At 37.1% G+C, this 25208-nt stretch overlaps 1 protein-coding gene across 1 annotated transcript; it reads right to left on the bottom strand.

The window, feature by feature from the left end:
* Positions 1-3247: 3247 nt before the first annotated feature.
* LOC118491531 (putative uncharacterized protein DDB_G0286901) lies at positions 3248-6471 on the bottom strand (the record flags this gene model as incomplete). The annotated part of the gene is made up of 3 exons (XM_035989383.1): positions 6389-6471; positions 6172-6232; positions 3248-3865 (listed from the first exon to the last, which is right to left on the bottom strand). Coding segments are annotated over exons 1-3 (762 nt in total), but the record flags the coding sequence as incomplete, so codon positions are not given.
* Between the last annotated feature and the right edge of the window lie 18737 nt (positions 6472-25208).

The following is a 25208-nucleotide window of genomic DNA, read 5'->3' as shown; positions in this document are numbered from 1 at the left end:
AACTTTTTTAAAAGAATTGTAGTAATGATATAGAAATTTTTTGAAGGACCCGTAAAATTATTTTAAAGAAACGCATGGCATAAAGTTCAAGCTTGTTGTGATGGTAAACCCTTGCCGTTTTAAAACCAAACTTCATGGGTTCGAGACCCTTTACTTCCCTTTATTGTTAATTTTCTCACTGCTAATTCACAACATTCTTTTGTGAGTTGTTTGTTTCAATTATGCAAGTGTGTGTAGCTCTTTGTACAACCCACTAAGCATGGGTAACTTAAAAGTTATTGTGTCGGTAGGGTGAATAATTTAAAATTAATAATGTAATAAAATAGAATCATACAATTTAATAATCTATGTTCTATCTCTAGGATTCTGACTATTTGACACAACCTTCGAAGGAAGTGTCTATTTCAGTAGTATTGCACACCTATGTGATTTAGAATTACATAGTATTGTGAGTCGAATTATTCATATCTCCACTTTTTAAAAATATATTTTTGTCATCTGTTCCTTCTAAAAGCACTTAAGCATCATATGCATCGAATTTACAAGTAACTTTTAAGACACATCAAAGTACTGGTGTATAAATCGGTTTAAAAAAACGGTCTAATGTGTGAGAAAAAAAGGGTTCGGTTTTTAATCGGTTTTTCACGATGGGAACCCAAACTCATATTACCGGTTCGGTTCGGTTTATAACATGTTGGTGCCAAAAAAACGGTTTAAACCGTTTTTTTAAAACGGTTTTAAAACGGTTTCGAAGATCGAGATCCCTAACCAGTATACTGACCGACGATTCGGTTCGGGTTGAAACCGGTTTCAGTTTTTTTTTCCGATTATGGTCCTAAAACTGGTTTTTTTTAACACCTCAGCGTCAAAGTCATGGTTGTCTGACTTCAAAAAAAAGTTTAAGGCGGCCTCCAAATTATTGGGCCCCAATATAAAAAATCCAATTTTTTGAGGTTTCTTTTTACCGAGCTTTATTAGTTTACTAGAATTACCACCCACCACAATGCGGCGGGGGATTCGTTAGTTATATATCATGTTAGATGAAAGGCAAATGTTTCTCACATGACCACGAGCTTGTGTGTAAAACCGAGAATAAATAACTAAGTCGATTTCTGACTTGTGCGTTGCGATAGACCTATTAAACGGGGAAAAAATAGACGCGTTGAGACGGACCTGTCAGAAGGGAAAAAATAGATGAAAAAATGTTGAATCCCACGCGCACGTTGCGGCGTGTTAACTCGGAAAATTACGAACGACGCGTTAAACGGAGAACTTGTGAAAGATGAAAAGTATAAGGGACCAAAGTTGAAAGTAAAAAAAAAAGTGTTGAGGTTAAATTACAAAAGATTAAAAGCTTTGGATTCAAAGTAAAAAAATTAAGAGGTTAAATTGCAAAAGATGAAAACTTTTGAATTAGAAGTGAAAAATCAAATTAATCAAAGGGGTTAAAATACCAAAGATTGAAACTTTAGACTTAAATTGCCAAAGACTGAAACTTTTAGAGTTAAAAAGTAAATCAATTTCACATTGTGAAAACAAAAGAGATAAATAAATTTAGTTATATTGATGTTTAGAGTAGGAGTTGGGTAGAAAGTGGGTTTTTCCTAGAAAGTCTAGGAAGCAATAAGAATGTGACATGTGGCATGGAGGGATTTTAACTAAAAGAGCACTTGTGTAATTTGACATTTTATTTTATTTTTGGAATTTTATCTCTCATTAACTAACAATGCCTATAATTATGGAAACTGTTTCTCCAAGATTTTTTGTATTTCGCAACCTTCTCCTTCTTCGTCTTCGTCATCATCAAACACTTCTCCATCTCCACCATCTCCGAGTTCATCATCACCATTCAAATATTGTTCGTATCATCTCCGTTTTCTTGACGATGTGTTTTAACAGCAACTAAATTAATACAGTTGTGTTTTAGCAACAAGCAGATTCATACAGTTGTGTTTTAGCATTCAGATTCCTACAGTTGTGTTTTAAGAGCAAGCAGATTCATACAGTTGTGTTTTAACAGCAAGCAGATTCATACAGTTGTGTTTTAACAGCAAGCAGATTCATACAGTTGTGTTTTAGCATTCAGATTCATACAGTTGTGTTTTAACAGCAAGCAGATTCATACAGTTGTGTTTTAGCATTCAGATTCATACAGTTGTGTTTTGTATATAATCAGGTTGTGTTTTAACAGTTCTTTTGCAATTTAACACTCTGAATGTGTTTTATGTTATTATCTGTGTCACATTACATCACATTGTGTATTTTGATGATCACATTACATCATAATGTGTTTTACATCAGCAGTTTTCGCCTTAGCTTTCGATCGGCTTCCGGTAACTGTTCCGCTGCTATTTATCCTTTCCAAAGTTTCCTGCTTTTTGAATCTCTTCCCTGCAACCAACAAAATACCGTCAATGACAAACAAGAATCACCCGTAATCGCTTTGTAAAACACGTAGTACAATGAAAGCTTGATCTTACGTATATAGAACAAGGAAAATCTCTTATCTTCATCCATGATTTTAGGTATATTTGGTATGATTTTGGGGGTTTCCGAGTGTGTGTTTAGAGAGAGAGGGAAATTCGCGTGAAAATAAGAGTTGTGATTGCCTGACAGTTTTTTTGATTGATTAAAAACACGGCCATTGACAAAATTGTCCCTACTCATTTAAAACAATCAATTAATTAAACTCAAATATTACAAGATTGCCATTGATTTAATCTCAACCCTTAAACACACCCATTGGATGGACCAGCTCGCTTCCTAGACTTTCTAGGAAAAACACACTTTCCGCAGGATCCCCACTCTTGATGTTTATTATTATTGTTGTTGTTGTTTGTTGTTTGTTGTTGTTGTTGTTGTTGTTGTTGTTGTTGTTGTTGTTGTTGTTGTTGTTGTTGTTGTTGTTGTTGTTGTTGTTGTTGTTGTTGTTGTTGTTGTTGTTGTTGTTGTTGTTGTTGTTGTTGTTGTTGTTGTTGTTGTTGTTGTTGTTGTTGTTGTTGTTGTTGTTGTTGTTGTTGTTGTTGTTGTTGTTGTTGTTGTTGTTGTTGTTGTTGTTGTTGTTGTTGTTGTTGTTGTTGTTGTTGTTGTTGTTGTTGTTGTTGTTGTTGTTGTTGTTGTTGTTGTTGTTGTTGTTGTTGTTGTTGTTGTTGTTGTTGTTGTTGTTGTTGTTGTTGTTGTTGTTGTTGTTGTTGTTGTTGTTGTTGTTGTTGTTGTTGTTGTTGTTGTTGTTGTTGTTGTTGTTGTTGTTGTTGTTGTTGTTGTTGTTGTTGTTGTTGTTGTTGTTGTTGTTGTTGTTGTTGTTGTTGTTGTTGTTGTTGTTGTTGTTGTTGTTGTTGTTGTTGTTGTTGTTGTTGTTGTTGTTGTTGTTGTTGTTGTTGTTGTTGTTGTTGTTGTTGTTGTTGTTGTTGTTGTTGTTGTTGTTGTTGTTGTTGTTGTTGTTGTTGTTGTTGTTGTTGTTGTTGTTGTTGTTGTTGTTGTTGTTGTTGTTGTTGTTGTTGTTGTTGTTGTTGTTGTTGTTGTTGTTGTTGTTGTTGTTGTTGTTGTTGTTGTTGTTGTTGTTGTTGTTGTTGTTGTTGTTGTTGTTGTTGTTGTTGTTGTTGTTGTTGTTGTTGTTGTTGTTGTTGTTGTTGTTGTTGTTGTTGTTGTTGTTGTTGTTGTTGTTGTTGTTGTTGTTGTTGTTGTTGTTGTTGTTGTTGTTGTTGTTGTTGTTGTTGTTGTTGTTGTTGTTGTTGTTGTTGTTGTTGTTGTTGTTGTTGTTGTTGTTGTTGTTGTTGTTGTTGTTGTTGTTGTTGTTGTTGTTGTTGTTGTTGTTGTTGTTGTTGTTGTTGTTGTTGTTGTTGTTGTTGTTGTTGTTGTAGATAAACTGAAAAATAAGAGTGGGAAATTACCAGAGAATTATACGTGTCCAAATTTTTTTTATTTATTAGTATATAAGAAAATTATAATTTTTCCAGCTTTTTAAATGACTCCTCTCTTTTTTTAGTTTAGGAGAATTTAAATAATTAAATAGTATGTTCGTTGAGATTTAGGGTCTGTTTGTTTACCTCTTAATGAGACTCTTAATGGTTCAGACCAGACCTCTTACTGGTTCAGCACTTAATGGTTCAGACTGTTTGTTTCACGAGCAGATGTCTAACTTAATGGTTCAGACTATTTGTTTCACGAGCAGATGTCTGAATGGTTCAGACATTTGCCTCTGAATGGTTAAGATTTATACAAAGTTTGAATGGTTAAGACATCTAATTTGAATTGGTCAGACATTTGCCTCTGAACGGTTAAGCATTATACAGGCTCTTAATGATTCAGACCTCTTACTGGTTCAACACTTAATGGTTCAGACCTCTTACTGGTTCAACACTTAACCATTCAGATGTTGCCAAACAGCCCCTTAATAGAATAGAATAGAATAGAATAGAATAGAATAGAATAGAATAATGATTACCGGATGAGGATAAGTAATATTTATATTTTAATTATTAAAAGATAAAAATCTTAATATAAATTTAAATTTAAAGTAAAATATAATTAAAAATTTTAAGGTTGGAGGAGAAAATGTCATGTGACATTATTTAGAGTCTTTTATTAGTATTAGATTTGTTGTTTACGGCCCTTTATCACAATTTTTTTTAATTTCTTTTGTTATTTCTCATTTACTGATTTTTTTCAAATTGTTGCTATATGATGTGTAAAACTAAGAACACCGTTAGGTTCGTCACGAGAAGAAAAAGGTTAGGGGTTCTTCTCGTAACCACCCCCTAGCATGAAAGCAAGTATCCATTTTGATGAGTATAAAGTGAAAGTAGAGAGTATGGAACTAGATCACTTGCAAAGAAGTCTGGTATTTATATCGGGGATGGTGAGAAGGCATTAGAGGAGATGTCACTTTCAGAATATCTTTTTAATTTGTCCTCTCTGTCCTGACCGTCAGTGGTAACAAAGGAGGGTGTGTATTCGCGGAACATCATTGGCTAGACGTCGTTATCAGGATGTTCTTGTGGTCCCCTCTGTACCAATCGCTAGTGCTGACTGTGGAGGACTGGAATCCGCAGAACGTCATTTGCCAGAAGTTTCTCTTCGGTTGTCCTTTTAATCTCCTCTGTGATAATCAGCAGTGGAGGTTTGGGAGTACATTGCTCCTTGGAACATCATTGGCTAGACGTACGTCGCTATTCATGTGTCCTTTTGATTTCCCTAGTTTCGGTGTCTCCAACATGGCATGTGGTCTCCTTGGATTATTTGTTTTTATCAGTCTTCCAAGGTATGGACTTCGTTTGGCGCCATGGAGATATAATCCAAGAATTAATTATTAGCTACAGGAAAATCCAAGAATTAATCTGTTGGAAATACTATGTTAATGTTGATTCATGAAATAAAATCCAAATTAAAAAAATGTAACAATAGATTGAGTCCATAAAGATAAACAATAAAAAGATGAAATGCGATCACAAATTGTACAGACAATCGATGGATTGATTAGGTTGGTTGAGAATGCTTGTTTTTTTTATTAACAGTTGCATCACATGGACTTCGTGAAGGTCATAAAAAAAAATTCTACATCAATTTGTTATGTTTGGCATGAAGCTTTAAGCTTTAAAAAAAAAAACTCCTACTAAAAAAAGCGCCTTATTTGATTGGAGGAGCTTGAAGCTTTTAGGTTAGGACCTTGAAGCTTTTGGTTAAACGCTCCTACTAGTAGCATTTAGAAGGATCTACAAGCTTTTAGGGAAAAAATGACTATTTTAACCTCTAAATGACTATTGTGTTTTTTTTTATTTATGTCCATTTTGGTCAGCTTTATACATTTATTAAAAGCTCCAGCTACTCTGCCAAATACCTAAATATATCTAAAAAGCTACAGCCACCAACTACCTGTGACAACCGATAATTTATGGCTCTTAATTACGCGCAAAACGAACGTTAGGACGATAATAAATAGTGTTTAAGACGTAAATAAACTTAATTAGGCCCTTAGTAAGCCCAGAGACGCCTATCCGACTTTACAGTGTGCGTATAACAATCTGCGAAGAAACTGCTGGAAATAAAACGGTAACGAACAAAAACCGAACAAAATACTGATAACGCCGACAAGTACGAATTTTGTACGAATATTTTATACTTATAAATTTAGTTAGCGAAGTTATCGTGCTTTCGTATGCCACAAACGCATACGTGAACGAAAAACGCGACTGCAGGAAACGCACCAACAACGAAACGGAAGCATCGGAGACGCCTGTTACCTTCAAAACTTAAATTTTACGCTGTATTTAGCTCCGTAATAACATTTTAGTAACTGCAGTCGAAACCGGATCGGAAAACGGATTATAACGGAAATGACGCGATTTTATGTGATTATTACCGTTAGGCATGAGCAAATGGTATAAAATACCGATCCCATCCCGATCCCATCCCGATCCCGATACCGATAATCCCGATCCCGACATGTTTCGGTATCGGAAACGGTATCCACATTTTGGTTTTTTCGGTATCGGTACGATACGGTATCGGTAAAATACCGACTTTTACCCTCAAAATACCGATACCGTACCGATACCGTACCGATACCGTACCGAACCGACATGTTTCGGTATCGGTATCAAGTATTCATGAAATTTCGGGATCGAGATTATCGGTATCGGGACGGGATCGGTATTTGCTCATCCCTAATTACCGTTAGGGATGAGATCGGTACGATACCGGTACCGTACCGGTACCGATACCGTAAATGCCGTTACCGAAACTGAGGAGATGTGGATACCGATTACCGTACCGTATTTATAGATTCGATACCGGTACGGTACCGGTATCTCGGTACTTTACCACATTGGTACCGCTTTGGTGTCATCCATTGTTTTACCTAAAAAAATTTCATGTGCCACCCATCCATCCATTATTAACTAAACTAGAGTAATATATAGAGGAATGTAAACAAAAGGTAAACATATTAAGTAGTCAGAAAATCAAAAGGTAACATTCATGGGTTCAACTTTTAACATTCAAATTCTAATGTCTAAAAAATCATCATAATTGATTAAAAATAGGGTTAACTTTGTACAAAAGTAACCAAGTTTCAAGAGTGTTCTAATTAGGTCACTCATAATTTTTTTTGTTCCAATTAGGTTATTCAAGTTTCATTTGATGTTTCAATCCTAGATATTTTACCTAAATAGAAGGTCATCCATCCTTTATTTAGGTTTTTTATTTAAAAAATTTGTTGACATGGCACATAAATGCCAAATGGATTAGAAAAAAATGCGAAAAAGGTTTAAATTTTTTTAAAAAAATGTAGAAAAGTTAAAAAAAATGCGGAAAAAAAATAAAAAATGTGATTTTCATTTCAAAATATCTAAAAAGTTATAAATGAAGATAAACAACTAACGATAAAATTTCAACGATTTGTAGTATTTGATCCTTTTGGGTTTTGATTTTGTTTTGATTTATTATATTTCTTTTTTTTTATTCCATGTCATCATGTTTTTTTTAAGTTAAATAAATGCCATGAAGGACTATTACCTGCTATTCAGATAAAATCTCTAGCATTAGAACACCAAAATAAAGTAGAATGATCTAATTAAAACATTAAATTTTATCAGTGACCTAATTGGAACACTCCTAAAACTTCATTAGTATTTTGTGGCATATTCCCTTAAAAATAACTAAACAAAAGAAATTTGATATTGGTTTTTGTAAAACATTGTTTAAGAAAATATAACTTCATAATGGGATCTAAGATAATAGCAAAATACATAAAGTCAATATTAAATTCGGTATTAATACCGGTATTTACCGAAAAATACCGGTACCGATACCGAATTTTGAAAAATCTATTACCGATATTGGTACTGTTTATGATCGGTACGGTACGGCATCGGTACGGTACCGGTATTTCGGTAAAAAATCTCATCCCTAATTACCGTAATTGACAAACGTACGTGCCAAACACGACTACCTATTCTATTTTTCATAATTTGATCCTATAAATTTATTTCATGACGCTCGAAGAAGTTTGGGTTCGTAAATGGATCTCGTATGAACTAACGGGCCATTTATAACACGCAAAGTGGGCTTGTGGGCCCATGCCCAAGCCCACAAGAAAACCCTAAGCATATAATTGTAGTGTCAACTTTATCTTGAGATTGAAACCTCGGACCAAACACGCACACAAAACACCCACCTGCTACCTCTTTCCCCTTCACCTTACAAACCCTAGTTTCTTTGTCTGCAACTTATAACCACACACAACAAAACAACTACTCTCATTTCTTTGAAATCTCACACATAACACAACCAAACAACTCCTACATCCCAATCTCCCTCCCTCTCTATGACTGACCGGCGCAGGAGCCGATTAACCGGCGGTCGGCGATGGTTGTTTCCAGCAAGATGACACCCCCCCCTTCGGCAGTTCAAGCAACGACCACCACCACCAGGTGGTGGTGAGTGACGAACACATAAAAAGGAGAGAGAGAGAGAGAGAGAAGAAATCGAGAAAGAGAGAGAGAAGGAGCCGACGCCGCCGCTCAAGACGGCGGCAGTGGATGTCACACCCCAACTGATGGTGGAAACATCGGGGTGAGGCACTGAGCGAAACAGATTGTCCAGGAGAAATCCATAATAACTAAATTACCAGATATTTAATATTATGTCCCATACCATAATATACCAAAGTAAAACAGTTATTACAAACCAAATATCTCATAGACAAATAAAATATTGTTCCGACAATTCATGACATAAATTGTTTGTTTGTTTCTAGACTCTCTTACTCGATTCCACATAGCAAGCATCCTAGCATCTCAAGCACCTGTCACATGCGTTAAAATAGAGGTCAATACACATAGTGTAAAGGTGAGCATACAAGTTTAATAGTATAATAGATAGTGAAATCGTTTTACGCAAAGCCAACATGTAACATGTAGCAAAGTGAAGCTGGTAGGTTAGCGACAATGAAATATGCACAGACATGACTGCGAGTTGAAGAATGCGCAACACTTATCACCACTGTGACACGTGAAGTAAAGCCCTTAACAACCCCTGTCCACGACAGGTGCTGAGTCCAAACTATAGTACTATCGTTGCTACGGTGTCAATTAGCAATAATCACTGTGTAAACATAACATACAAGCATTCATCGAGTAACACGTATAACATGCAATAACGGTTAGCGTATAAAAGTGTTTGCGTTGTGTGTCGATTGTGATTTTGAATAAGTAACGTATGTAACACCCAAAAGTGCATAAAGCAAAAAGGGTTCGAGTATACTCACAAATCGTGTTAAATGAATAACATAGTCTTGGATTGGATTGAAGGGAGCGCTGGAAAGTTAGCCTGATTACAGAACGATAGCATAAGCGACAAACGGTGCGTTAAACGGTGTCAAGCGATCTGAGTGTAGAATGGTCATCCGATCGGATGACAATCCGAACGGATGGTCATTCGATCGGATGACAATCCAGACGGATGGTCATCCGGTCGGATGGCCATCCGGTCGGATTGGCATTCGTTTGGGAGGGATGTGTTTGTGTATGATGGCTTTGAAGTTTTCATTGTAGCATTTTAGAAACAGAGAAGTATCTCTACCTTTCAGGTCGTGCGATCGAATGGTCGTCCGATCGGATGGCCGTTTGCTCGGATGGCGATCCGTCCAGCGAGATATTTCAGGGAGAACAAGTCCACAACAGGATGGTCATTTGATCGGATGGTCGTCCGATCGGATGACCATTCACTGGATTTGGTTATGTATTGAAAATGTTGTAAAAATGTTTAAGTGTGAAGTCCAAATGTCATCCGATCGGATTGTCGTTCGATCAGATGGCAATCTAATTGGACGGCAGTCCGTTTGGTGACTTGGTCGTTTTGAAACTTGGAAAATTTGTTAAGTCTGAAAGTTTGTGGTTTGACCGAGACGATATGACAATGTGCTAAACAACGGAAACCCCACCAACTCCAAGTTATCTGATCGAATGGGAATCACCCCGTTTGACCAGTTAACTGTCCTCGACGGTTTTTCATGCTCAACCCGCTAAGTCGGTTATCTCGTTGATAGGAATCAGATCTCAGACCGACACTTTAATAGGAAACGAGTAGAAGGTCTGATCGAGCTCCGATTCTATCGGTTTTGAGTGCAAGAGTGTAAAAGAGTTGAAAGAAAGTTATGAAAACATCTTTCATTCCTTTTAATCTTGAAAATGTTAAGATCTATGCGAAAACAGTGTTTAAACATGTTGAAATCTCTTAGATCTGAGTTGTTCTTGGTGGAATGAGGTCAAATCTTGAAGTTCATAAGAACCCCATGATGACATCATTCTAGAACACCTCAAATCAGCCGATTTCATGGTTAAAAGTTAAGATTCAAAGGTTAAAAAGATGAAGAAGTGTGTGTAGATGATAGATGTACAAGATTTGAGTTGAAAACTTACAAGAATCACGAGGAATCGAGAGAAAATAGGGCTGGAACGAGCTGGTCACACAAGAGCTGTCATATCACTGTTCAAGTGATGTTACAGGTGCTATTTATAGGTGAAAAAAGAGGAAAGGCGGTGCACAAGTGACGGATCGGAGGGCAGTCCGATCGGATGGTCATCTGATCGGATGGTCATCCGTTCGGATGATCATTCGATCGAATGGTCATTCGATCGAATGTCTCCGATGAGTTAAGTTTCGATGTTTCGTTTCGTGCGTTGAGCGTTGCGATGCATTTTAAGTGGGTGTCGATTAAGCGATGTGATAGCTTAGATAATAGTCACACAAATAAGATAACTAACATATAACAAAATGAATAATCTTACGTTTCCAGTTTGCGATGAGATGCGTTGCGATAGAGTTGCGATTGCGTTTCGATTAATCACCACAAAGATATAATAAACATGCACAAGTAACACATAAGTAGCACACACACGTAAAACAATATACAGAACCTATAGTTCAAGTTGCAAATGCGATTGCGATGCGATTAGCGATAAATAGATTAGCGATTAGACATCGATTAAACTGTGATTATTAACATTTACTCCACATAATACAACTAAAGTACATAAATTAAAGGAATAGATTACAAGTCAAGGGGTACCATCAATAGTTAAGCAAGAAGTGGCAGATCGCAACTAGCAATCTTTTCTTCCTTTGACATTGACTTTGACTTGTAATTTGACTTCCAAAACGCGGGTTGTTACAGCCTCCCCGACTTAAGGGAATTTCATCCCAAAATTAGGTCGTAGGCGTAACAAATAGCTGAGGGTACTTCTCCTTCATGTCACTTTCGAGTTTCCAAGTGAACTCTGCGCCTCGTTTTCCTTCCCAGCGAACCTTCACAATAGGAATGTGTGAGCGCCTGAGCTTCTTGGTTTCTCGATCCATGATCTCGACAGACTTCTTTACGAAGTGTAATGTTTCGTCCACTTGTAGATCCTCAAGTGGCACTTGTAAATTCTGCTCAGCCAGGCACTTTCTAAGGTTTGAGACATGGAAATTCGGGTGGACGTTGCTAAGTTCCTCCGGTGGTTCGAGTCTGTAGGCCACCTTCCCAATCATTTCCCGAATTTTAAAGGGTCCAACATATCGAGGCGCGAGTTTCCCTTTCTTGCTGAATCTGATCACCCCCTTCCAAGGTGAAACCTTTAGGAGTACGTGATCGCCAACGTCAAATTCAAGGGGCTTGTGGCGTCTATTGCAGGTTGTCTCGAATTTGAAGGATCTTGTCAGTCGTTTCTTGCAGCAGCTTAGGACCGGTTATTTGCGCATCCCCGATCTCATGCCACACAATCGGCGATCGACATTTTCCTCCGTATAGTGTCTCAAATGGTTCCATTTGAATGCTAGAATGATAACTGTTATTGTACGAGAATTCTACCAAAGGTAAGTGCGCGTCCCAATTACCACCAAAATCTATGACACACGAGCGAAGCATGTCTTCAAGGGTACGAATCGTTCTCTCAGTCTGACCGTTGGTTTGGGGATAGAAAGCGGTACTTAGATTTAGCGTAGTAGCGAGAGCAGATTGAAACGTTTCCCAAAGACGTGAGGTAAACCGACCATCGCAGTCAGAGATGATACCACGAGGCGTCCCGTATCGACAGATGATTTCTTCAGTGTAGATTCGGGCTAATTTTTCTACCTTAAATTCTTCTCGTATCGGCAGAAAATGAGCAGATTTAGTCAAACGGTCAACGGTAACCCTAATGCTATCGTGACCTGAAGGTGTACGTGGAAGTTTCATTATAAAGTCCATGGCTATACTCTCCCATTTCCACATAGGGATCTCGGGTTGCACAAGCAAGCCAGAGGTTCTTTGTTGTTCGGCCTTGACTTTCGAACAAGTCAGGCACTTCGATACACAGATTGCGATATCCTTCTTCATTCTAGACCACCAATACCGTAGAAGAAGGTCATGGTACATCTTGTCGGCACCAGGATGAATAGAATATCGAGACTTGTGTGCTTCAGTCATCAATATATCTCGAAGGTTATTGAAACTTGGAATCCGAATGCGATCTAGATAGTAGTAGATACCGTTCGATTTGGTGACAAAGTGTGATTCGGCAACACATTTTTTCATTTCCTCTCGCATGGTATTTTCAACGAAACAGGCGTGCTGAGCGTCACGAATCAAGGCTTCGAGGTCGTGTCAGGCATGAGTATTACGAACGCTATGAAAATAGCTTCGTCTGCTTAGAGTATCGGCCACAACATTTGCTTTGCCAGGGTGATAAAGAATCTCACAATCATAATCATTAAGAAGTTCAACCCATCGACGTTGGCGCATATTTAGTTCCTTTTGGTTGAGGATGTGTTGTAGGCTCTTATGGTCGATGAAGACCGTACACTTGGTACCATAAAGGTAGTGTCGCCAAATCTTCAACGCAAAAACAACTGCGCCTAGCTCGAGGTCATGGGTTGTATAGTTCTTCTTGTGGATCTTGAGCTGACGAGAGGCATAAGCGACAACCTTGTCCCGTTGCATGAGAACACAACCAAGACCAAGGTTCGAGGCATCACAATAGACAACAAAGTCATCGTTTCCTTCAGGTAGAGCGAGGATAGGAGCGTTGCAGAGCATATGCTTGAGGGTTTGAAAGGCAGTCTCTTGTTCGGTTCCCCAAACAAAAGGCTTGTCTTTGTGCGTCAAAGTAGTAAGCGGAACGACGATTTTCGAAAAGTCAGCGATGAATCGACGGTAATAGCCCGCTAATCCGAGGAATGAACGAACATCGGATGGTGATTTTGGAGTAACCCAACTCTTAACAGCTTCGATCTTCGCGGGCTCGACGTGTATACCTTGACTATTGACGATGTGACTGAGGAATTGGACCTCCTCTACCCAGAATTCATACTTGGAGAACTTGGCATAGAGTCGATTCCCTTGGAGTAGTTCGAGAACCAAACGTAGATGTTGCGCGTGTTCGGCTTTCGACTTCAAATAGATAAGGATGTCGTCGATAAATACGATGACGAAACGGTCAAGAAATGGTTTGCACACACGGTTCATCAAATCTATGAAAACCGCGGGTGCGTTGGTCAAACCAAAGGGCATTACGATGAATTCATAGTGGCTGTATCGGGTTCAGAAAGCAGTTTTTAGTATATCTTCCTTCTGGATTCGTAACTGGTGATAGCCTGAGCGTAAATCAATCTTCGAGAAACACGTAGCACCTTGCAATTGATCAAACAAATCATCGATTCGGGGTAGGGAATAGTGATTCTTGATAGTCAGCTTATTCAACTCCCTATAGTCGATGCAAATTCGGAACGAACCGTCCTTCTTGTCGCCTCCTCCGTTAACACTATTACTGAAATTATCGTCGTGCGTACGTTTACTGGGGTGAGCTTGTGAAGGCTCAACAGGACTTTTAACTTTAGCGACGATTGCCGGAATAGCGTTAGCTATTCCCTGTGCGACAATGTTTTCTATATCTTGCCGATTTAAGAAGTGATCCTCGTTATTGTTTTTCGATTGATTAACTTCATTAACCGGTTCATTCACAGCGTGCTCCATCTGGTAACTAATAATATATAGATAAGTTATTGGTACGAATAAATACAACCAAATGTAAATAAAGTAATCGCACGAAATCACACCAAACATGTATAGCTAAAATTATTGATTTTTATATACATACATGTCTATTACATTTTACAACTGAACTTCAAAATATACTAGGGGTTGTGCATTCCTTATTTAGTCTAGCTAGGAATATTATACTTAGTATGCTTTTATATATATATATATATATGATTTATTCTATCTCCTCTTACTAAAGTTTCTGGCTTATAGATGATATGGGTGCTAGTACTGGTTCAGGGTGTTGAGATCTAATTTTATGGGTTGGTCCGGGTTTGGCAGTTTAACTTAATTAAAAGTTGGCATTTACTGCTGTAGTGGCTAACATATAGAGATTTGTCCATTTTTCATCCAATTCATCTTCCCATGGTGGGTTATTGCCTATTTCCTGAGTTTCCTTATTAGTTATCATTTCTTTTTCTTGACTTTTTCTAATAATCTGACGTCTTTTTCTTAGCGGTAAGTGGTTCCTCAAACTGTGCCTTACGAATAAATATTCCTTCTTTAGTATCTGCTGAGTATCTTGAGGAATTCGATTGAGATGAGGTTCCCTTATCTTTTGATGAATTATCTAGTTGACGATAGATGTCCGAAATTCTTTGCTTACCCATACTGTAAATTAACAATAGTTAAATAATACGAAAAGAAAAACACATAATCACACTAACACGTATAGTCAAAATTGTCGACCTTGCGACTATCCGATTTAATATATTTTAGTAGTATGCGTCCGTACACACTGATTATCTTACAAAGGTTTTATTTTAGGTTATTTATTATTTTATTATTATTAAACAAACACACCACACCACCACATACTATCCCCGTCAGCTGGCACTTTAGAGACGACGTTCCCTCTCGTCGTACTTCCAGGAGATCTGTTCTCCCACTTCCCGGATTCTATTCCCTGCATCTACCAACTCCTCGCCATAGTGGCGGAGTTTAGCCAAGTTCTCATTGCTCATTGGTGGGTTTGGTGCAGGCTCAGGGTCGAACTGAGGGAAAAAGCTGTTAGGGTTATTCAAAAGGTTCTGAAACTGCCAGTCGGTGGTCCACCATTCTTCCAGTTCTGCCGGTAGAGGTTGGGGGTTAACAATGGAATCTGGGATAGTAGGCTCCAAATCTACTGGGAGTTGTGATTCAACTGGGTAATAGAAAAAGTCTTCATCGGCAGGTCCGATGAGGTCACTAAGTGCCAGTTTCTGATCTAACTCCTCTCAGGGTGGCATTTCCTAGGCTTGCCCAGAACTTTCCCCAATCTCTATTCCTTTCCCTTTTTCCTTGGGATCCTCAACCTTTTTAACTTTTGCTTTCGATACGGTTGGTCTTTTCCTACGCACACGTCTCTAACCTACGAACCTTCTTCTCTTTTTCGCCTTTGGTTTATCCTCGGGTTGGGCCCGGAATACCATTGGCTCCTCGACATCAGCCTGATAACCCGTGGTAGTATCCATATCTGTAGTATGGATAGTAAAGTTTAGAAGGGCTTCTGATAGTTTATTCATGCTCTTAGCATACATGAAGAAACAGACAAAAATTCTAAGTTAAAATTTTGTAACCTAAAATTTCATAGAATCACAGAATGGCAATCAGAAAATTAAGTAGTTTTAAATACTTAAAAGGCTTAAATCAGTGGCTCTGATACCACTTTTTTCCTGTCACGACCCCCGCGCCCGGTTTGACCCAGTCAAGGAGCCGCGAGACAGAAAAACCCGTGGTATTTATTATCTGATTTGGCAGCGGAAGATTTTAGCAGGATCTTTAAACTTGAAAATGCCCGATTATTTTATTTCATAACTTGGGACGAACCCCGTAAATTTACAATAGATGAATTTCCCGAGGAAATTCCCTGGTTTACAAAACATGTTTATTTATTTAGCTGAGCCACCCTTCAAGATTGATTAGTGCTCCGTAGCACTTTTCCTTGATTCACATGAGGTCGCCTGAAACATGTTTTAAAAATATTTTTGTCAGTGGGGAAATACTGGTGAGTCACTCAAGGTTCACAAAACGACACCTAGTTATCAATAACAGCATAAGAGCGATTACAATGACTTTTATCTTATTTTTATTGGGCACCGTGTCACACCCTGGTGACGATGGTCATACCACTATTGGGTCCTTTCACCTAAGTAGTGATGATTATCACTGTTAGGATTTATTAGCCTAACCGTGAGAAATTAGTAATGTGCACAATACCCCACTTGCCAGTGATTCAAGATAACCACGACTTAATCCCTGTAATTATAACTTTGAAAATAATTGGAGGTATTGTAAAATACTTTTGATAAAAAAGAATGACTCACATTGCAAGTTTATACGGCCAGAGTTTAGCCTACTGATAAGCCTGATAACATAGTTTAAACAACAATGCACACGAACTAGGTTAGTAACTAATACAGCATTTACGATAACTCATGAGATACAAACCCTCACAACGAATGATAAACTGCGATACTAAACCATCCATCGAATTCACAACGAATGACAAAGTATAACCCTAATGTGGGCAACACTTAAACATCCATCGGATAGTTTCAATCGATCGGACATTGAATCGTAATAGCGATTGAGTTAATACCCGGTATCGTGGCAGCGTTTCAATACCTTAAAATTTCGAATTTAAGCAGTCCTTCGTTTTTGATTGAATTTCTCGAGCACATGTGAAAGTCCCATGCATAGGCTACTTATAGCCAGATTTTGAGTCTTACGTGGCCCGCGTAAGATTTAATTGTAACGCCCCAAAACCGAATTATTAATTTGCTAGTTTGTTATCATGTTTAACAAAAGGGGGTATAATAACTAGGTTAGTAAACCTAGTTAAATGCCTAGCAAATTAAGTAAAGGATTGAAACTTGTGGTAACTATGATGGGTAATGAACTTGAGGGACTAGGATTGCCAAAGTTGAAAGTGAATTTAATTAAAACAAAAATCTCACACACACATGGTGTGTGTGTGTGTGAGAACGATCAGGAGAAGGGAGTGAGGGGTGTAAACCCTAACCCTCAAGAAACCATCAAATTGAAGAAGGATTTCAGCCTAAACTAATGCATGAACACGTTTTCTTGATGATCTAGCCCTATTAAACATGTGGTAAGTTGTAATTTACGATTTAATGATCTTGCTATGAAGTGGGTTATGAACAATCCATGAAATTGTACGAAATTGATCATGTAGATGTGTTAGAATCACCATATAGAACATGAACTATGCAAGATTCTAAGTAATTTGATGATTTTGGATGAAACCCACTTGTAGTAGTAAAGATGATGATATGGATAATCATACATGTTTAATTGTTGTGTAAAATTCATGTATGATGTTGTATGTAATGAGTAATTGTTAGTTAATTTGGGTATATTATGAGAATTTTATGATTCTAGTGGAACTTGATGATCTTGATATGAACTTGTAATATTATGCATAAAATACTTGTACATTAGGCTTAGAAAGTTGTACGCACACCAAGTGTTTGATGAAATGTCTAAATGGAAATGATGTGTGAAATTGTATGCAAGTAATAGGTAATTATATATAGAACGTGATAATAATGTATTTGATAGTAAACTAACATGAGAAGTGCGTTTTAGATATAGTTCATGCGGAGGCTATGTTGAAATGATGTTGGGTTAGCTAAGTATGAGTTAAGGTGTTAGTTGTGAAGATATGAAAACGTTGGTGTGGAAGAAATGGATTATGTATGTACATGTGTATATAATTAGGTGATCATGTAGTTTAATATGTCATATAATACGATCATGAAATGCGTATAATGTTAATACTATGCTCTACCATATTAAGATGGATACATGTTCATAAGTTGAAAGTGTGTAAGTAAGACAGTTGACTTTTTGAAAGTCAACAATGAATGAATAACATGGTTAGCCGTTCGGACACAATTATAATAGTAGAGAAGTAATGTGTTATGTACTAGATGATCTACACGTCGTGTACGATGATGATTGAGTTGCGTGAATGTGGAACAAGGTAACTTTTAGTCTATGCCTTATGTATGTGGTATTTGGTTAATAAAAATGCAAGTAATATATGAATGGAAGGAAATGAATGTTAGTATGAATGAGCATTTGTGCTAACCATAATGTGATTGTAATGACATGAAAGGATAGGGATCACATTAGCATGGACTCAAGAACGGAACGCTAACGGGTCATGAGGAGGTGAGGAAGCAAGCTTGAACACGAACGCTTAAGGTAAGTGACTCCGCAATCACTTCTTAGTTGTTATGTAATGTTATATGCAATCTAATTATATGTGATAATTGAGGTCAAATAGGAATGAGTTGTATGATGTCAATAAAGTATTAAACGGATCTTAGTTTGATCCAAGCTAGGCAGGTGTGATTAAGAAATTGTAGCTAAGTAGTGAGATTGGTTACTCATGCAAGAAATTCCTTTGTTATTAAGGATATAGCATAATTGACTAAAATGCCCTTGATAGGTATATCGGGCAAACGACCTTAGAAGTCGTTTGGAATCAAGATATTCGATTTGTATAATATTTTGGTCAAGCATGAAAATGTGGAGTATGTTTTTGTATGTCATAAACTACTTAATGCATAAATACCCATAACGGGTCAAGGTAAGCTTCTGACCAAAAATATGTTAAAAATAGGTAAGACATCCAAGAATTTAATCCTCTATGATAAATGACGTTGATATTAAAAGGTTCATGAGGAGTCGAGGTTAAGTAATCAGATTATGTTGATAAATGCAAGAACGGGTCAAATAGTTAGAAAAGGGTAATATGTCGAATGCACGTAAGTTAAGAAATTCCTTAATCCGGAGGTAGGATTTTAAGTTGATATGATAGAATGTGAATTTACAAGCATGTAGGAAGAAACGGGAGGTTAAACGGGTAAACGGTTCAAAAGTTATGCGCGTTTTAGTGCGTACGGACGACGAAACGGAACTGCAGAAAACTGCAGTTTCTAGAGGGCGTCGCCGACGGGTATGGGGGCGTCGCCGACGGGCTCCAGAAAGTGAATTTTTGTGCTGACGGGTTAATCTCCTGTCTACGGGTTTTTGGGCTACGGGTAAATGCAAGGCCCGTCGCCGACGGCCCTAGGGGCGTCGGCGACGGCCTCCCCAAGTTCCAAAAGCTGAAATCTTGTTATTTAAGTTATTTAATGTATCGTAGGCTTCGGTTTGTCATCCGTGGTCTACGGCGGACCTTCCAAACATGATTTTGATGGTTCCTTAGATGTTTATGAGCTATAAAGCTAAGTCTAAGACCCATGTAAATAATGTATGATTATGTAAGAGGTACGCGTGATCTAGCACGTGTACATAAAGGTATGCATGTATGTAATGACGTAGGAAGGGTATGAACAAATGTAGATGTGTATGTATGTATGTATAAAGATATGTACGAGTGTATGCATGTATGTAATGATGTAGGAAAGGTTTGTACGTATATAGATGTGCATGTATGTATGTATAAAGATATGTACGAGTGTATGCATGTATGTAATGATGTAGGAAAGGTTTGTACGTATATAGATGTGTATAAAGATATGTACGAGCGTATGTATGTATGTAAAGATGTAGGAAAGGTACGTACGTATGTAGAAGTATATGTATGTATGTAAAGATGTAGGAAAGGTACGTACGTATGTAGAAGTATATGTATGTATGTAATAGGACATGTATGAGAGTATACACGTATGTAAAATTGTAGGGATGATATGTACGTATGTAGATGTGTATGTATGTATGTAATTACGCATATATGCATAATTTAGTCACGTTGAGGGCTAACGTTATTAATGGTGCACCTTGAGAATGAAAAGTAATGCAGGTACATTATTGAAGCCTCACCAGGAAGGAAATGGATACGCATATGAAATGCTTAAAGTTTGAAAGATGACGAAATGTGAAGTGTACGCGAATGAATCTTGTTTATATAATGTGTACTAATGTTATGAATGTATGTGGTGAGTGCAGGTTATACGGATAATGGGCGGATTATCACAAGAATTAGAGATCGAAGACCGAGTCACGAGATAGATTGTACGGGAATAATTAAGTATGTACTATTAGTAAACATGACTTATATTTTATCTTTGTAAAAGATACATTTTAAAACGAACTTTCAAGTAAGTCAAGACGTTTGTAATGAAAGAAATTTTATGGCACGAATTTCCGCTGCGACTTTTGACAAATACGAATTAGGGCGTAACATTAATAAGGGTTTACGCGGCCCGCGTGGCCACCTAGTCTACGTGTAGGGCTGGGGTGTCACGAGTAGGTATGCCAGATGGTTAACACGTGGTCCGGAAATGCTTATCTGGTCAACCTTAAGTTAACGCGGCCCGCGTGAGGTCTAGCCCATCCTTTACGCGGCCCGCCTGAGGACCAAGTTTCATGTTCTCTTGGTTTTTCATGCACGATAGGGTTTTAAGGGTCCGGATTTGTACTTACGGGTCATTTAGGGACATTTTTGGCAGTCCTTACCGTTCGGTTTAGTCAACATAAGTCAGCGGCGGTTCGCGGTTCGTGGTTCGGTCGACTCGGTCAAACCGAGTCAAATCTGGTTAACTCAGTCAAACGTCTCGACGCGAAAGACTTGGTAATGATTTTAGTGATGCAAATAATTATTTACGATTATTTATAAGGTTTTTATTAATTTCGTGATACGAGCTCGAACTGATTCGGATTAGTGTTTATTTTATATTTCGTCATCTTTACGAAAATTATATATGTTGGTGATTGAGTATTGATTGAATTTTGAAAAATAACGACAACTTTGTGTTGTCGGGGCGTCCAAAAACAGGGGAAACTCTGCCCGTTTTTCAAGAAAATCCGTAAAACAAAACGCATTTTATTATGAAACAAACTATCGGATTCAATTAAACTTTTAGAAAAACAAATACAAATACATAATTACTTTCGACGACACTTTACAACTTACGAAGATGACGATTCGGAAATTATTTACAACATTAAATAAAGTTATTTTAAACTTCAAAAATTCGACAATTCCTTTATAAAATAAATATAGTTTATATATTTATTTCAAGGAAAATTGGTTTTTTATAAACCAATCTTTGCACCATTGGTAAATAATAATCCTAGCTATGTAATTGGTATACAATAATCTTACCTATCAACATGTTGGTACTCAATGAACTTCCGTTAATTTTTTTTAACTGAAGTTAGTTTTTAAGTTTTATTTATTACACAACAGTCCCTGTAGTTGTAATTTACTAGTTTTAACTATTTTATAAAATTTAATTACATGGCCCTTGACGTTTTTTTTTGTTTTACAAAATAGTTAAAACTAGTAAATTATAACTACATGGACTGTTTGTGTAATAAATAAAACTTAAAAACTAACTTTAGTTAAAAAAAATTAACGGAAGTTCATTGAGTACCAACATGTTGATAGGTAGGATTATTGTATACCAATTACGTAGGTAGGATTATTATTTACCAATGGGGCAAAGGTTGGTTTATTAAAAACCAATTTTCCTTATTTCAAATATCAAACAACACGCATTCGTTTTTATAAAAATAAATATAGTTTATATATTTATTTCAAAACGCCAAACAACTCGTATTCTTTAATAAATAAATATAACTATTATAATTATTTTAAACGACCACGGTTCAAAATTCTATAAAATAAATATAACTCTTTATATATTTATTTCAAACACAACAACTCGACGATTCTTTTATAAAATAAATATAACTTTTATATTTATTTCAAACGTCTAAACGGCATATACATATATTCTGATAAATATCTTACGAGAAGTAAAATATAATGCGAGATTGTTATATATTACTTTCATATAAGTATACCTTACATACACGTACGACTTCTCGGGACGACTAACGCAATTATAACAACATATTTATATATTTTTATATAAAAATTTATATACTTTAAACCTCTCGAGAACTATGTCTTTTCAAGACTTATTAATTACCGATAATAAACGAACTAAGCAACTATAACTTAACTGTTCTTACTAAGTTAACAATTTACCGTCGAATCGTTCGGTTAACGATTCGGTAGAGCTCGGTGACACGTAGTTTAGTTACCACTTTTATTTAGAAACTTATAAGATATTCCGTGTTAGGGATATAATAGAATGCACGCTAGCAAATCACGTTTGGAAACGACGCTATGGAATGCACTTTTAGTTAGCTTTGCACAAGGAAATCTCTATAATAACAGGCATCTTAACATTCAGCAAGTGATTTCACAACTAATCATAACCATTTCACAATACTCAGAATTCAATCAATAAACACAGAACTATTAGGGTTTTGCATGAATCACATAATCAAGGATTAACAACAAACAATCGTTAAACGTTTACCTTAGATTGATTCTAGATGAATTGGAAGATCAAGATTGATGCAAGAGGACTTGTGTAGCCAAGATTGATAGCCAAGAATGATGAGAGGAATGATTGTAGAGAGGATGAATTGAAATGCCGTATGATGAAAATTAGTGAGAATGATTAGGGTTAAGGGTTTTGTTTTATTTTCACTATTGACACTAAACACCCTTAAGTATTATCTATTACATTATACATGCACAAGACATACAATTTACAGTTTCATCACTAAATTCATGTATTTGACAAATCATTCGTAAAACTTTATCAAATCAAAACGTATACAGTTACAAAGCAAACAAATTGTATAAGTAAATAACTAAACAAACAGTTAACGTGCAATAAATGCGAAAGTGGAATCTCGGAAACTCGAGTTGCCACATTATCCCCAACTTGAAAGAAATTTCGTCCCGAAATTTAGCATGCGGTTACTGAGGAAGCTAGGTAAGTTGTATCGTTTACTGGTTTTCCTAGGGTGTCACATCATCCCCCCGTTGATTTGGAATTTCGTCCCGAAATTTTGTAGTAGCTGCAGCCTCAGTTGTAGTTGCATTGTTTTGGAATAACTGGGGATACTTGAGTTCCATTTGGTCTTCTCGTTCCCAGGTATACTCTGGGCCACGACGGGAGTTCCAACGAACTCGTACAAGGGGTATTCTGGTGTGCTTGAGGACCTTAGCATCCCGGTCCGTGATTTCAACTTGGTGCTATGTTTCGTGAAAACTCGTCTGCACAGTTATATAGCGGGTGCTATGTTTCGTGAAAACTCGTCTGCATGTTGCGATCGATCGTTTGAGAGTCTTTTTAGTCAAGGCTCCTCTTTGTGGACCCCCCTCCCCTATTAGCTGGTTTGCGCTAAATTATACGTCAAGTACGTCTTGTACCTTGACAACTAATGCGAAAAGCACATACCATATTAACCCTAAGATTCGGGTTGTTATATATTCTTTGACTCACCCAAATGTGAGTAATGTTGATTCGGATTGGAGATTATCTACTTCGATATTATGTCACGAAACCATAGAGGGTTAAGGTAGTACAAATTTCGAGGACGAAATTTCTTTAACGGGGGGAGAATGTGACAACCCTCACTAAACCAGGTATCCATACGACTTAGTTAATAATTAATTACTGCTTAATTACTGTGCTTACTTGAATTTATGGATAAACTGCTACTTGAATGTTGATACATGTACATACTTGCATCATACTCTATTTACCGTCACTACATTATTTACATGTTGAACCTTAGTGACAAACATGGTGCACAAAAGCACAGTAGCACAATGAACGGATAACCTATTGAACGTGCTGTCATAACTAGCACCAGGCAGACACTACCTCTAAGGCCTGTATGAGCCCGAGATGGTTAACTACACTAATAGTGAGTGTGAAGATACAAGGGTTGTAGAACTGCGTCTCTAGGAATAAGTTACAGTGATCGGATGTGCCTAAAATGTACTCTAAGTACAAAATTCAGCACTTTAACTAAAAATTCAGCTTTTAGCTAACTAATAAAGTGCCAAAACATGAGAAAATATTACTAGACACTTTCCAAAGTGTCGGGAATAAGTTGTGTCACTAAAAATAATAATAACGACACTTTAAAGCTTTGTTAAGCGCTTTAACGGATCACTATCCAACCAAACAACCGGACTTTACCCGGGACATGAAATATTGCCATTTACATTATTTGTCTTTTTCTGAGCCAGTTAGGGTCCCTGAACACCCTAATACCCACTGTAATGCACTACACACTAGTAACGGGGTTAATCCCTAAACTTAGCTAGATTAACCTAACTAATAGTTAACTAATTGGTTGGAAATGAACTAGACCCCCCCCCCCCTTAACTAAACCTTCCCCAAGGGGGGACACACATTGTCCTAGTCATGATTATTTTAATCTCCTTGTCTAGTATCTAGAGTGCATTGCATCCAATGGTTAAAGGACTTGGTAATTGTCTATAAGAACAAGTCATGGCACAAAATAATCATCCAACACTCAACTCACAAAACTCTCCCTCTCTCCCCCAAGAACTCACGGCCAAGCACCCCTAAACATCCAACAATTTTTCGAGTTTTGTTCAAGCCATTCCAAGATCATTCAAGTGTTAAGGACCACCTACAAGGAGGCTTGGTGCATTCGGAAGGCGAAGCACCTCACCCTTTTGCTTTTATCCACTCATTTTGCGTCTAGATTCTTCCCTAGCCTCGAGCTAGTAGTAAGTTGCTTGAATCACCTTCTCGAACTATTTTAAGATGGTTAATATGATTTGTAACGGTTAAAACTCGAAAACATACAAGTTGATGCATAAAAGTCTACTAAAACACTAAAAGTGATGGTTAAAAGCTTGTTTGATGTGTAAATCTTGTAGTATTTGTTTTGAGTAGTTATTTAGGCCCGATCTATGTTGTGGTAGCTCGAATCATCGTTTAACCCGGATTGGTCACGATCTTGGATCATGACATAAGGTTGTTTTGGAAGTAACAAGGGTTAAAGGATGAAACTCTACCACACACGAATCATGAACTTGTGTAAAAACGATTTTGCTTGTGAAATAGTGTTTAAAGCTAGTAGGTCTACGTATCTACAAACGGTATTTTCAGAGAACCAAGTATCAAAGAAATCATGTTTTCTAAGAACGGATCTTACACTAACAAGAATGTTTTTTAGAACACACAAGTGTGTAAACACTTGTGTAGCACAAAGATTCGACAAAATAACTATTTTTGTAAAAGATGACGAGAAGTTGTAAAGACGGAATTTCTCTAAAAGCAAG

Source organism: Helianthus annuus, chromosome 4 (assembly GCF_002127325.2).
Source record: "Helianthus annuus cultivar XRQ/B chromosome 4, HanXRQr2.0-SUNRISE, whole genome shotgun sequence".
Taxonomy (NCBI): domain Eukaryota; kingdom Viridiplantae; phylum Streptophyta; class Magnoliopsida; order Asterales; family Asteraceae; genus Helianthus; species Helianthus annuus.
The sequence above is the reverse complement of the archived record's forward strand: the minus strand, read 5'-3'. Positions and strand labels throughout refer to the sequence as shown.